Source organism: Dermochelys coriacea, chromosome 24 (assembly GCF_009764565.3).
Source record: "Dermochelys coriacea isolate rDerCor1 chromosome 24, rDerCor1.pri.v4, whole genome shotgun sequence".
NCBI lineage: Eukaryota > Metazoa > Chordata > Testudines > Dermochelyidae > Dermochelys > Dermochelys coriacea.
The window spans coordinates 1,909,861-1,925,250 of NC_050091.1; the positions used below are offsets into that span (position 1 = coordinate 1,909,861).

The window sequence follows — 15,390 nt, forward strand, 5'->3', positions numbered from 1 at the left end:
GCGTGAAATTATCCCAGCAGAAAATATTTCACACTGCATAGCCCAAGAATATAAACGATCCAGCAGAAACAGCCCTTAATGATAAGATTTCACACTTATACAGTGGGTTACCTCTTCAAAGCACATTACAAGCATTAACTGATTATAATAATCAAAACAATAGAGAAAGTGCAATTTGTGAATGAAACAGGTCATACCAACCTGTATAAATGTAAGGCAACGTCATGAGAGCAGGAGATTCATTGCTGTTACTTGTTGCTGTCACTTCAGCTGCCGTGATGGAATTTTGCAGACTTGATATTGCAGCTGTTGACTTGGAAGACACTTTGCCCCTGGTTTTCAGCACTTCTGCACTGGAGGGCAGCACTTTTTCACTGGAGGACAGCACTGTTGCACTGGTGGACAGCACTTCTGCACTGGAGGGCAACACTGTTGCACATGTTGTTTTGGCTTCACATAAATTGGTGCACTGTGGCATGCTCCAGAGGTATCGTGGCATGACGATCCAGAACCATGACATGACGATCCAGAACTGTGGCAAGACCGCTCAGAACAGACCGACCACCCATGGCCATGGCATCTTCCGGAGGGTCCATGGAAGTACGATGGCCTCCTGACACAACAGTGGCCTCCACTGCCATGGCACGACCCTGATGACCCATGGCAATTCTCAGCACAGCCCGATCGTCGATACTCGTAGCATCGGTTATCATGGCCTCCCCTTGGCCCACAACCACTGCTGCAGCAGGTGCTATAAGCATAGGTGAAGGGTGTGCGCCGCGTGTCCAGCCAGGAACCTGCAGGGTCATACCAGGTGGAATTCCTGTTGAAGTAGGATTCCCTTCCAGAAGAGTAAATCATTCTGCAGCCTAGGTGAAGCTGAAAGCAACAGACCACATGGGATAAGCCCTTGAATTTCCATTTACTCTCTTCAGATAGAAATCCCTGCTTTCATACCCCTCACACGGGCCAGGGGTTCTTAACTTGAAAGCGACGAATCTAAAGGTGATATCAACACCCGCATCTGGGGAGTGGCCAGCCTCTTCCAAGATGCCCTCTCTAGGTTTACACTGAAATGGATTTCCCCAGCCACATGCAGCTGGGGATCAGAATCAGCCACAGGGCATTGCGCCAGTTCTCCCCCATGAAAACTTGTTGGAGTTCTGTTCTCGAGGCAGCCCTGTGGTGCTCTGACCTCTTAGCTCCCCATCCTTCAGCTCCTAACCATTTATCCTTAGAACCCGTAACGCATTCTGTATGCTGCCTCAGAGACATGAATTCCCTTCGCATTTGCATATGGACCCAGCTACACAAGGAAAACTTGCCTCTAGCATTCCAACCCAGGCATAAGGAATTTTAGACTTTGATCTGGAAAAAAAAATATATGTTAAGGATATTTTTAATGAACAGCAAAGAGGATCAGTATAATCTGACTTACCCTATTGACCAACAAGGATTGTCGAGAAGAGGTGAAGCTGAGTGTGTCAGGAGCACTGGGATGCAAGAGATTTTATACAGCTCGGAGCTCTCTTTCAAATGAGATATCCCAGGGGAATGAGCACTTAATTATTGACAATCGAAACAAGCCCATGTTTGGTTTCAGTTCCTCATGTCCGGCGTTGCTAGTTGACTATTTCTGATCAACAATAATTTCTGTGTAGTGTAGATGATCAAAGCATTTGATTTGCGTAATCCGCAAATACACTGTGTGAGGCAGATCGGAAGGTATTTATTTCTCCATTTTATAAATGGGTAGACTGAGGCACAGAAGTGCTAAGTGCCCTGCTACCAGTGAGTCACAGGAAGAGACAGGTGCAGAAATCCGGTGTCCCACATTCCCAGTACATTATCCCATGCTGATGACTCCTATATCACCTGATAATGTAATTAGTAGCTCCAGCGCATGTGGATGGCGATCAGGGACAGAACTGGCTGACTTGCCTAGGATCCCAGACGAGTCACTGGCAGAGCCAACACACAGAGATTTCTAGCTCCCAGCCCCAGGCTCACTCCCCTAGACCAGGGGATTTCAACCTTTTTACATTTGTGGACCCCTAAAAATTTTTGAATGGAGATGCGGACCCCTTTGGAAATCTTTGATATAGTAGGCAGACCCCAGGTGTCCATGGGCCAAAGGTTGAAAACCACTGCCCCAGACCATGGCGCCTCTCATGTTACAAGTTGGTTTTTAATGTAACATGAAGCTGAGTCCCACTGAACAGGAATTGATGGAGGGGATGGACCAAAAGTGAGGTGGGTTTTGGTTTCAGTTTTGCAAAACTTTATGAGTGAGGGTTTTCTTTTGCGGGGGGGGGGGGTGATTTCTGAGTCCCATTTACTGTACTGAGCCCTCAGTTCATGGCCTGGACTGTCCAGAAATTTACAATTTTAGTCAGAGATGAGAGAGCAGGGGTTAGGGGGGAGTCCGGTAGGGTCACATGCCCACCCAAGTTGCTGCTTGGCTTATACTGAGCATATTTACATGGACTAAGCCATGCTCAGTGACATATGTTGAGGCTGTTGCCCTCAATCCTCCCCTAGCTTTGATCGGTAGGGGTCGTCACTGAGTTTAGTCCCTCCAGAGTTATAAGGACATTCAGCTCACCTCACCCCATCCCCTGAAACTATTTTGGAATTAATTTGACTGATTTTCTCTTTTTCTGACCTCGGTGTTCAAGGTAGTGATTATAAACGGAGGTGCTTTCAAACACTGCAGTGATATGTTAACATAGGCCATGGGTTATCCTGTGTAGACCATATCAGGCCAGATTTTGGGCTCCCGAAAGAGTTTCATGGAATCCCATCCCTGACCCATTTGGTTGTTGTTATTGCTGTTGGAGCTAGTCAAAATTTTTCCATCGAAAGCTAAAAGACAGAATTTGGGTTTTTAAATTGTTTTTATTCCAGTGAAATCAACTGAGTTACATTGATCTACACCAGCAAAGCGTCTGGCTCAATTATTCAAGTGGTACCTGATTCAAAGTTCTTCCAAGTGAATGGAAATAGTCCCATTTATTTTAATGAACTTTGGATCAAGTCCTCAGTGCTCAAGTGTAAATGAGAATAGATGAAATGTAGTTATCAACGTTGGGATTTGTCAGAACTGGAATTTTTCAAACATAGAGCTCAGTTGGGTTTTTTAAATCAAAACTATTTTTCAATAAAAATGCCTCTTTGATGACATTTTTGCAAAAATTTCTATTTTTGTTGAATGTTTTTGACTATTTATTGGAAGAAACGAAAACTAAATTTAATTCCCTGGAAACCAAGAAAACATTTGTTGTGTGGGTATTTGGTTTTTGTTGCAAATCCAAAAATTTTCAATGAAAATTAAAAAATGTTAAAAAGTTTCACGGTAAAAAATCGTTTTCAAACCATCTCAAATCATGAGACCCAGTCTATAGAAGTGAGCTGTAGCTAACAAAAGCTTATGCTCAAATAAATGTGTTAGTCTCTAAGGTGCCACAAGTTCTCCTTTAGTCTATAGAGAACCATCAGTGACATTTTCAGACTTTTCATTTGAGAATCACAAATGGCACGTTATAATTTGTATGTGACCTCATGCTATGCATGCCCTGCATACTCAAACACATGCTTCACATACTGCAGAAGGTCAGACTAGATGATCATAATGGTCCCTTCTGACCTTAGTATCTATGAATCACTTATTGATTCTCTCTATGAATCCATTCTTAACGTTAAGGCGTATCACTTTAGAACATGTTGCCTTTCCAAACCACCAATCCAAACATTAGCTAATTAGTGTGTGTAATAAATCACACAGAGTAAATCCACCATGCAATGCATCAGGCTCTGAACAGATATGTGACATATTGCGGTGAAACTCATATGGTGACATGGCATGCCACTTATATACATACTGAGATTCCCAGGTGGACATGTACAGCCTGTGCTGCCTCAGTTTCATAGAATCATAGGGTTAGAAGGGACCTCAAGCATCATCTAGTCTACCCCCCTGCCAAGATGCAGGATTTGTTGTGTCTAAACCACCCAAGATAGATGGCTATCTGCTATAATAATGGCTATCATGGCTATTGTTGCTGGAGCTAGCTAGATCAAAGCTAGCTTGGGTGGATCTATGCATGCTGCAGTGTAATGACATGTACTGGCCCTTTCAGACTAGAGTTGGCCAGAAGACTTTGTTCCAGGGACTTTGGAATAAACAAAGGCCTTGGAAATGGCCTGGTAGCAGGAATACCTCTTATTGTAAAGTGAAGTCCTGAGTATTGGTCCTCATTAGGATGATCCTGGCTGTTAAACGCTATAGTGATGAGTTTAATGTTGACCCCTGAACCAGTATGTGTTCAATTGGATGCTTCTGGAGTTACCAAGGAAAAAGTGAATAGGCTGATAACTATGGAAATGCCAACATTTTGTCCCTCTGATGAATTGCAAGCTTTATTGTCCCCCAGGTCCAACTGGAGATTGGAGAAGGAAACCAAGGGCTGGCTAGTAGAAAGTTTTATATATTAGTTTAAATATTCCATAACCCAAGAATATAAATCAGACACAAGTTATGATACTTAAAAAGAACACTTCCCCTTTTTATGGAGGATGACTCTCTTCAAAACATGTTGCAGACATTAAAGGCAACTGGAGGGGAAAAGAGAGAATATCTGTAATTTGTGAAACGGAGAAGACACAAAAAGCTTTATAAACCGAAGGCAACCTCATAAGAACAAGTAACCAACTGGCACATTTATGCTTATAGGCTGTTTTCAACAGTTCACTGTTGTTTCTCTGACTATCTCTTCTGCACATGGGCTAGCAGCTGGCAGATCTGCTTTTGCTGGTGCTGGCTTGGATATTGAAGCGCCGGGATTGATAGAAGAGCAGAGCATGGTTGCACTAGTGCATAGTCTTGCTGCTTTGGTGCACAGCAATGTTGCATGGGTGGGTGGTATTTTTTCACCAAGGCACAGTATTGCTGCATTGTGGACAGTACTGCTGCACTGGACAACCCAGTTGTGTTTGTCTTCACGTCAGGGCAGCTTTGTGGCTCCCTCGGGCAGGCTCTCTGGGCATTGTGGTATGATGCTGCAGAATCATGGCATAATGATGCCTCTCAACACAGACTGATCCTTCGTGGCATGACCCTGAAGCTCTGTGGTAGGGGGAGTCTTTCAGGGACCAGTAGCAACCTTAAAACATTGCAATAATAATAATTAATAATTAATAAGAATACAGAGCTCTTTTCACCAGTAGATCTCCGAGTGCTTGGTTGAGGAGGTCAGTTTTCATTGCTCCTTGAGTCGCTCATTGCAAGGTAGGTTTCCAGATCTTGCAACTTTTTTCTATACGACTTGTGGGCCCTGGCAACTGGGCAGCTCGACTGGTAAGTGCCTGACTGGGTCCTGCAGCATCTGCTAGAGCAGCACGCCCCCTCCATAGCCCTCACCCTGGCCTTATGCCCCCAGCCCGCTAGCAGTGCTTTATGCCTCCACCCTGACCTCGTACCCCCTGGCCCCGTACAGTCTCTGGACCACCCTGACCTCATGTCCTCAATGCCCCTGGAGGGCTGGTCCCTGGAGCCTTCTGCAGCTCCTCCCATCCCAACAGACTTCTTTCCCTCCCCAGTCCATCTCCAGTTTCCCGCTTCTGCCACATCCAACCTCCCCAGGGCTGCTCTCTGGAGTCTCCTTGGTCCTTCCTACTACTCAGAGCCTCCTTTCTTCCCCTCTGCTTTCCCAGTCCCCAAAGGGGGATTGTACCCCTAGCTGGATCATAGTCCGACAGCTTCACCTCCTGTCTCTGAGCCCAAAAGTCCTCACACACACGTGTACACTCACACCCTGCCTTACTGCCCAGATCCCAGCCCATGCCCGGTCCTCTTCCCTCCACACCCAGCTCTGCTACTTGGAGCAACTAGGGGCACAGAGGATCTGGGCTTAGCAAGGCCGGATTAGAAAAGCACCTGAAATCAGCAGGAGTCTGGTGCCTAAATTGCTACGGTGCTTTTGAAAATCCCACTAGGCACCTATGTGCATCTTTAGGTGCCTAAACCTCTGCAAATATCTGGCCTCTAGGCTTTGCAATTCTGGTTAAAGCAATGAGTAAAGAGGTGAAAACCATCTGAGCCTTAGACATCCCACGCCTATTGAAATCCAGTGGGAGTTTGTGGCACTCTGTACCTTGAAGCAGCACTCTGGAACCCCTGTATTCACCCCGTCATAGAATTATGCTACATTTCATACAAAGCACGCCATGTAAAATAGCTTATGAAAGGTCATGATCTGATGAAACCCATTGTTCTGTCCAAATCTGTATATCATTAGTGGCATGTGAAGTTATGAGATTTTGCTGTATGCTTGCTACTGAAATATGTTGTAAGTTTGAGAGTCTCTGCTGCTAGGTGCAAAGGAGGACGTGTGGCACCTTAGAGACTAACAAATTTATTTGAGCATAAGCTTTCGTGAGCTACGGCTCTCTTCATCGGTGTCCCTGGGGGACACCCCTATTGACTTCTCTCCATTCTCAAAATTGACCCTTTATTCCTACCCTTTGTTCCCTATCTTTTCACTAGAGTGCCTGGCAAAACTTTCAGGATGATGTAACAATCCTTTTATCTAATGTAATGACAAGCTTTTGTTATCTTAATCAAACCTGCCTCTGTTTATAAACAAACTCCCTGCCCTAGGGGCAGAAGCTGTTAGCAGCGCAGAACTTATCACATTCCACACTCAAAAAGAAAAGGAGGACTTGTGGCACCTTAGAGACTAACACATTTATTTGAGCATAAGCTTTCGTGAGCTACAGCTCACTTCATCGGATGCATTCACGAAAGCTTATGCTCAAATAAATGTGTTAGTCTCTAAGGTGCCACAAGTACTCGTTTTCTTTTTGCGAATACATACTAACACAGCTGCTACTCTGAAACCTGCTGCTAGCTGGTGAGCCATGCCCAGGAAGGTGTTAAGTAACCATTCGTCAGCAGGGAAGTTGTAAACAAGAGATTTACAATACTGTAAGAGGGCTGCACAAGCATCACACAATGGGGTATTGTCAATTCTGTGACTCAGCAAAGCCCACCAGGACATGTCTGGGCTAGTGTTTTCTAGGCACATGGACCGAGGATATAAAATAGAGGACAGTGGCATCATGCCTTGGCCTTTCTCCTCCCCCACCTACACTGGAAGCAACAATTCAGCACAGTTCTGGGGTGCAAGGCTGGGGAGATTTGCTGGTGCCTTTCTCTGTGTGATTTGTGAGTGGCTCTGGGAGCATTCATGCAATCTGGCTGGGTTTGGGGCACCACATATTGTTGTGCTGAAGGATAATAGCACTTGTAGGAGTTTCCTATTTGTCACTAGCAATGAATTGTGACAGACAGCCCAGCCTGGAGAGTTGAGGGGGCACAGCTGTACCCCAGTTCCAGGTTGCACCCTGTCTCAGAGTTGGGCACTTAATGTGCTTAAACTGCCTTCAACACCCCAGCTATTTTTTAAAAGGAGAGGGCTTACGATCTAAAGAGGATAGACAAGAGACTGAGAAGTTTCTGGATAACAAACACCAAGACTCTGGCACTCTCACGGATTGTAAAATTTAATGTCTGGCATTTCTGACCAGAGACAGAGGCAGGATTAAATTATCTGAGCATGCAGGAACAAACCACATTTCTTAGAGGTTGTTACTAACACCCTGGGTTGCTACAGTACCCATCGGAGGAGAGAGGATGTGCAATTTATGAAAGAGGTAAGGTGGCAAAGCTTTTCCAGCTCAATGAGAGCGAGAAGCAAGCTCAGCTTCTGAGACGGACTTCTTTTTTCTTGTCCTCCTTTACTTCTGGTGCTTCTGCGGTGGCCACTGGCAGGGCTGCTTGGTCTGCTGCTGACAAGGGATGGTGGTGGTTTGGCAAGGATCAGGGGTTGGGCACTGAGGCAGAGGTTTCACATCATGGCATGTCCCTCCCCCGCTGCCATGGCAGGAGGAGCTTCCGGTGTCGTGGCAGGAGGAGCTTCCGGTATCATGGCAGGAGGAACTGCCACTGTCATGACAACCTCGGGGCTCACGGGAACACATTTTTCTGTAATGCAGGGAACCCTGAAAAAAAAAGATCATCCTTCAGTTACTGTGAAAACAAGAGTAACTTTCTTAGGATTTTCCTTCCCTCCCCTGTGTAGAACTTATGATTCTTTTATGTATTAAATGCATAAGACAATAATTCCCAGATAATGACCTCTTTTCACTAGGGAGTCAGGAGCATTTGTCTGCGAGGTTGCCCAGACAATTTCCACTCCATGAACCAGGCCCCCAGCTGGTGTAAATGGAAGGAAGCTATGTCAAGCTAACCAGCTGTAGATCTTTTCTCCAGTTTTCCACTGATGGGCATTTATGTCCTCAGTCACATGCAACCACTGCTCTCCAGATTCCAAAAGAAACCTGGCACCATTTCATTGGTTCCCAGGCTGCTTCCTAGGTGGACCTGAGCCAAAGTTTTTCGGACTTTGCTCAGGAGGTCTGGTGGCAAGGGGTGGAAGCTGAAAGAGTGAGATTCTCTGGCCTGGGGATTTACAGTCCACACGTAACAGAGTTTGGAGAAAAGGGTCTAGGAAATGTTGTAGGGTTTGTGATTTTTTCAGGTGGAATCAAGCCATTTCTGGTTATGGTTCAACAAAAATATTCTCTTAAATGTGGAGCTATGAAATGAAAAGTGACACTGCTTTATAAGAAGTCAGTTAAGAAACGAGACTAATAATAACCACACCTATCATTACTGCCATTTTACAAATGGGGAAACTGAGTTATGAGAGAGTAACTGACTTGCTGAAGTTCATCCAGCAGGCCAGTGCTGAAGATGGGAATAGAGTCTCCTAGATCTCCTGAGTTCCAGCTCAGTGTACTATCCTATAGGCAACATTGCCTCCCTGGGAGCGAGTAGGGGTGGAGAAATTTTCTGGAGAAAAATGCTATTGAGGGAAAAATGTTTGTTGTGGGACAAGGAGGAGAGCTGAAAACAAGATGGGTTAAGAGTTTCACATTATCAGTAGCATAATTTGGCCTGTCATAAAATTTCCAAAATGCCTTAGCAGTCTAATTCTCTTGGATTTACAGTGAGCCTTTGGTTCCCAGGTTCCTAAATCACTATTTGGACATAGGTTCCTAAATCATTTAGGTGTTATTGAACATTTTACCCAAGATGACCACCACACTCTCTCTGGTCTGGGCCAAATCCTCTGCTGGTGTAAACTGGAGTAGTTCCTTTGAACTCAATAGGATCTATGCTGATTTTACCCCAGATGAGGAGCTAGCCATTGTGAGTCTATGGACAGTATCTTTCTTGAAAGATATCAGCTATCTAATCTTGAAAGATGGGGTATTCTAAGGCATTGAATAGGGTATACAGGTCCCTAAATCCCATTAAATTCCAGATTGAAATGGGAATAGGATACCTATCACCCCTTGGCTACTTTCAAAGTTCCAGACAAAATGCATAAAATAAAGATTGCCATTGGATAAAAAAGAACTATGAGTCAAAGAGATGCCCTCATCAGGTAGCCTTGTCCCAAAAAGCTTGAATAGCTGGGGAAAATGTATTAATAAGCTTAAGTCTATTCTCTCATCAGTTTCCATAGTTCTGTCTGCTTTCTACTTCCCATACTTCACTTCACTTCTTTCCATTTTGTCTTCAGAAAACCAGAAATCCTAGGCACTATGGTCGTTCAGATAAATAACAACAATTAATCAAAAATCCTACTTACCATCAAATTCTACTGCCAGATTTGGCATCAAGCCCCAACAGCCCACCTACCAACTCAGAACTGGAGTCTGAATAATTTCAGTGTCCAGAGCTAGACTCTTAATACATTTTGGCAGATCGTAGTACAAAAACTATTGAGTTAATTTTAATGAACAGTAAAGAGCTTTATTAGAATAAGGGCTTACCTTGAATGCCAGCAAGAACACCAGAGATAGGCGTGAAGCTGAGTGAATGAGGCGGCTAGGGGTATGGGAACTTTTATACTTTTCCTAAGCCCTGCTCTTGGCTGAGGGACAATGAACAACGTATTTACAGCCTCTAATTATCCCCCGTCTTCAAAAGCTTATTTGACTCATCGTCATTTCTCTTCCCTGTGTTTCACAAAGTTTTAATTGCTCACCCCACCCAAAGTGCATTGCAAGTGGAGATGAGACAAACGGTGAGGGTGGTTTTGGTTGTTTAATATTTTACTGTCATGCAGGGGTAATTTTTGTATTGCAGCACCTAAAGTAGAGATGATCCTTACCTGAAATATCTGAAATTCCCCTGGCCCAGGTCTGGGATACAATATTCAGTGGTAGTTTCCTGCAGCTCGAATTGACAGGACATGTCTTTTAGATAATGGCCAAGATTTACTAAAGTGAATGGATCCCTCCATTTTTACTTGAGGTGTCGTCATTTCTTAGTTGATCTAGCCAAGCCACACCTAGGGCTTGGCACAGCCCCTTCATTTCAAACGTTTGCAGCTTTTTTGCTCCAGATGCTTTGCCAATACCCATGTTTCACAACTTGAAGAGACGTGGGTGCAATGGATGTTGAATATAATCTGGTATTAGCGGAAAGTGCTGTGCATGATTACAATGATCAACAGGCTCCACCACAACAGTTTGGTCATGTGGCTGGAACGACCCCACACCGAGTGCCTAAAACTGTTCTCAGTGGAAGAGTTCAGGATGAGAGGAGCAGTGGATGCCCAAGGAGACAACTGTGTAATATGGTATATAAGTCAATCTAGGCAATCTCCCTAAGAGGCGCAAAGGGCCGCTCAAAACAGATTTTGATGGAATCTGTTCATAACCATGTCCCTTTGCAGCTGTGGCATTGGAATAACGAGATGTGTCCTGTTTGGCAACCAACTCTGAGAGCTTTGCCCAGGACGTGTGAGAAACAGGAAAGAATTTTCTGCTGGTTGGGAAAATACTTGAAAACCAATCTTGAAATGTCTGATTAAGAAATAGATCTGGGTTCCCATTTTCTCTTCTTTACTTTTCCTCCCAGTTTCTAATAAGGGGAGTAAAAGCAAACAAAGAAGAGGCCAGGGGAAAAATAAACCCTCCAAATGATAATATTAAATAAAAAATAATCATTGTGTTTGTTTTTAATATGTTTTCCTGTCCAAAAATAAATTAAAAATTAGTGAACAAAATGAAAATTTTTCATTTTTTCTGTTGTTTCCCTTCTGAATATACAGATCTGTTTCCAAGCAGCTCTATTTGCAAACCAACCATTACCACGATAGGTTCGTAGATTCTGAGGCCAGAAAGGATCATTGTGATCACCTACTCTGACCTGTAGAGCACAGGCCAGAGAAGTTTCCCCAGAATAATTTCTACAGCAGTTCTTTTAGGAAAACATCAAATCTGGATTTAAAAATGGTCAGTGATGGAGACTCCTTGGTAAATTGTTCCAATGGTTAATTACTCTGATTAATGAAACATGCTCTTCTCTTGGTGTCTGATTGTGCAAACTCTGTTCACATTGGTGAGCCTTTACTCATAGGTGAAGTCACTCAGACCACCTGCATGAGTAAGGATTCCCCGGGTGAATAAGTCTTGCACAACTGTGAAGTTAGAACACAGTTATGCAGCTAGCCATATCTCCAGTGCAGGCGGCACCATTTACACAACATTGTTTCGTTCCCTTAATCTAACAGGCAGGCAGTGTCCCACCAAAGCCTGAAAGGAGCTCATAAAATGAACTGTCCCACCTCTGAGAAAAGTCCCTTAAAAGCATATGCCTACAGGGGTGTTTCCACCTCCAGGGAGGTGTGCAGGGATCTGTCAATAGGCAATAGTTAATGCTAGCACTTTAACTGAACTGTCTAATAACTATAACGACATGTTTCTTGTTGCTTTGTGGTTGGATCGCTTTAATGAGGCCAGATCTCCCCTCTTGGCTTCTGCAAAGCATGTCTCCATGGTTAAAGGGTGGAGCACTGAAAGAACAGTTAGAGATCTTTGGTGATTCTTTGTCTTGTTTTCTAACACTTTCCGGGGTACATTTTGCCCTTTATTTCTGGGCGGCCTGACCCCAGGGGGGCGTCCCAGAAATCTACATTTCTCTCCCAGCTCCTCTCATGCTCCTGTGATTTACCACTCGCCTTTGACAGCAGAAAATGAATATCCTTCACCTGCTGGCTCAGATGCACTGGCCGGGGAATAAGGGAGGGATGTGTATGTGCATGTGGGTGTAACCAAGGTTCCACTCATTGCCCGTCTACTTGCCCAGGCAGGTGCAGCCCTGTTTAATTCTGCACACTCAAACCTATAGTCCAGGTAGCTTGCCTTGCTTTGGCCAAGAAATAAGGGGAACGGTTGCCCCAGGTTGGGCTTTAGCAGGGATGTAGTGCTTTATGTTATGCCTGCAGGCTCATTGCTCAAAAGCACGGTCCAGGTAACCCATACAGGGAGGTAAGAGATGTTCTTGCTCTCTTTAAGAGGGGGTAGTCCATGGGTTAATCAAGTGTTCTGGGAGAATGAGACCTCTGTATTTAACCGATGTCCTGGGTCAGCAGTTATTGCATGTAATTTATAAAATGTGCTGGTCAAGTCTCTCTGGGAGCATGTGCTGTTTAATATGAAAAGGACTCTTTAATTAAAGGAGAAAATTGAGGATTAACAAGCTGAGTCAATGTCAATTCAGAGTAGCAGCCGTGTTAGTCTATATTCAAAAAAGAAAAGGAGTACTTGTGGCACCTAAGAGACTAACAAATTTATTAGAGCATAAGCTTTCGTGAGCTACAGCTCACTTCATCTGATGAGATGCATCTGATGGAATGCATCCGATGAAGTGAGCTGTAGCTCACGAAAGCTTATGTTCTAATAAATTTGTTAGTCTCTAAGGTGCCACAAGTACTCCTTTTCTTTTTTGAATGTCATTCAGGCACTCCAAAGGGCTTGTCTATACTAGAGAGTTTTGTGTGTTAACGTCACCAGTAAAGTGGCTGCCCTCCCAAGTGTGGATGGGGTGATGCTGGTATCAAAGTGCTTGTACCTGTACAGATTACTCCAGATCAGGAAGGGGAACATCCATAGAGGGCACCTTGATAATGGGCTATCTGGGTCCTCATTGGGGCCACAGTAGTACAAAATCACACCCATGACTGACACGGTTATACCAGTACAACTTTTCTAGCGCAGACCAGGACTGAGTTTCCGCACACCATGACCTGTCCTGAAAGGCCCCTCAGCCCATGTGGCAGCCTCTGCAGCATGCCCTAAAGGTCAGCGAACTCTCTCATTCTCAGAGCAGAGAGAGAGAGGAGTAGGTTACCGCCCAAGGGATCCGTCCAGCTGCCTTGTTCTATTTAAAATCCAGGGGTTTGTAGCTTCAGAGGCTAAAATGAACTGCAATGGGAGAAGTTCGTAGGAGAGCTGGAAATTGAACTGGGACCTCCTGAGTTCCAGTCCTGTCTTACACTCATTGAGTAGCACCTTACTCCAGGAGTAGCACCAGTGTCTTCAGTGAGAATACCCATGTGGTAAGGAACTATTTAATGTGTGTACGGGTCTCTGCATCAGGTCCTGTCCTGTGCAGTCCTGGAGGAGATGCAGTAGATGCTGTGAGGCCATGTTAGGAAACATGACAACACCCATTTATGTCAGCTGAGGATCGGACCTTCTGTCTTCTCCAATCTGGGATTTCTAAGTGGACACAACAGCTGTGTTAATCAGAGGTCAGTTCCCAGTTTGAAGCCAGGTGAACGGCTGGCAGGGGAGCAAAGACTAAAGCAAACACCTTGACACTGTGGTTCTCATGCACGATACGTTTTATTTTGGTCTCACATGCACAATTGGAGACTGAAGCAGGGACCCGAGGAAGGGAATTTTTATCCCAGCCTTGAAGCACAAACCACATTTCTCAGGGGCATTGGCAATAGATCAGTGATATGGGCTTCAGTTGGCGAAGAGAAGAGAGAAGCTGCAGCCTAGGACAGACACAAGCCATGCAAAGCTCTGGAAATTAAGGCAGCTTCATGAGAACAAGAAGTCAGCTGGTACATTTATGTTCTGGGATTATTTCCCTTGTTGCTTCCACGGCTGTTACTTCTGCAGATTTGGGGGCCACTGGCAGGGCTGCTTGGTCTGTTGCTGCTCCACGCATGGGATCACAATGGGGCATTTCTGCTGCATCGACTGCAGGGAACCTCCACCACCGAAGTTGGCTGAACCACCACTGCACCAGCCAGCTGAGCCTCCAGAGCCGTAGCTGGATCCCCCTCCACTGCAGCCGCCAGATGACCCCCCACTGTCACCGCCTGCAATGGTAAACTTTCGTCCTGATCCCCCGCTCCCACTGCCTGATCCCCCTCCAATGCAGCACCCAGATGATCCCCCGCTCCCACTGCCTGTGATGATAATCTTTTGCCCTAATCCTCCGCTCCCACTGCCTGATCCCCCTCCAACATTGCAGCTGTACGATCCCCCGCTCCCATCGCCTGCGATGGTAATCTTTTGCCCTGATCCCACACTCCCTGATCTCCCTCCAACACCACAGCCATATGATCCCCCGCTCCCACCGCCTGCAATGGTAATCTTTTGCCCTGATTCCGCACTCCCTGATCCTCCTCCAACACCACAGCCAGACAACCCTCCACTGCCACTGCCTGTGATGATAATCTTTTGCCCTGATCCCCCGCTGCCACGACCTGATCCCCCTCCAATGCAGCACCCAGATGATCCCCCGCTCCCACTGCCTGATCCCCCTCCAACATTGCAGCTGTACGATCCCCCGCTCCTACCGCCTGCGATGATAATCTTTTGCCCTGATCCCCCGCTCCCACTGCCTGATCCCCCTCCAATGCAGCACCCAGATGATCCCCCGCTCCCAACGCCTGATCCGCCTCCAACACTGCAGCCGTACAATCCCCCGCTCCCATCGCTTGAGCCTCCACTGCCAGCCCTGGCGACTATAATCTTCTGGCAGGACTCCCCGGAGCTGCAGCAGGATGAGCCCCCTCCGACGCCGTAGCCTGATGAGCCTAGAATGTGCTGGCCCAGCAAAGCTCCACTGCAGGTGCCAGAGGATCCCCCACCACTGGCGTGGTATTCTCCAGCCTGAGTTGGGATCTCATGGCAGTCCTGTTTCTCTTGATGCGAACACATCTTCCGGCAGGCTAGGGAACCCTGAAAGGAACAAAAGCTCCCAGGGTTTGCAAAAGCAGGAGACACTGGCTTTTATTGTCCTGTGCTATTGTATGGTAGCATTTTTTTTAATGGTGCTCAACCTGTGAGCCATGAACTTGTCAGAGGGTCACCAGCTGCTCTCTGTGTGGGTGCACTGATGGGGATTTCCCCCAGCTGGTCCTTTCTAGAGGCCAGATAGGCAAATACATATTGTATTTGGGTTGCCACTCAGATGGACCAGTTGCAAGTGGTTGAATAGAAAGTCCT

General features: G+C 45.7%; 1 protein-coding gene and 1 long non-coding RNA gene across 2 annotated transcripts; both read right to left on the reverse strand.

The window, feature by feature from the left end:
- Nucleotides 1–339: 339 nt before the first annotated feature.
- Nucleotides 340–861, reverse strand: LOC119848022 (keratin-associated protein 5-1-like). The gene has a single exon (XM_038383381.1). It carries the CDS (start codon nucleotides 859–861, stop codon nucleotides 340–342), a length of 522 nt encoding a protein of 173 aa, XP_038239309.1.
- A 6,686-nt stretch (nucleotides 862–7,547) lies between these two features.
- Nucleotides 7,548–9,951, reverse strand: LOC122457383. Its single transcript, XR_006276902.1, has 2 exons — nucleotides 9,904–9,951; nucleotides 7,548–8,061 (listed from the first exon to the last, which is right to left on the reverse strand). It is a non-coding gene; the product is annotated as an uncharacterized LOC122457383 (long non-coding RNA).
- Between the last annotated feature and the right edge of the window lie 5,439 nt (nucleotides 9,952–15,390).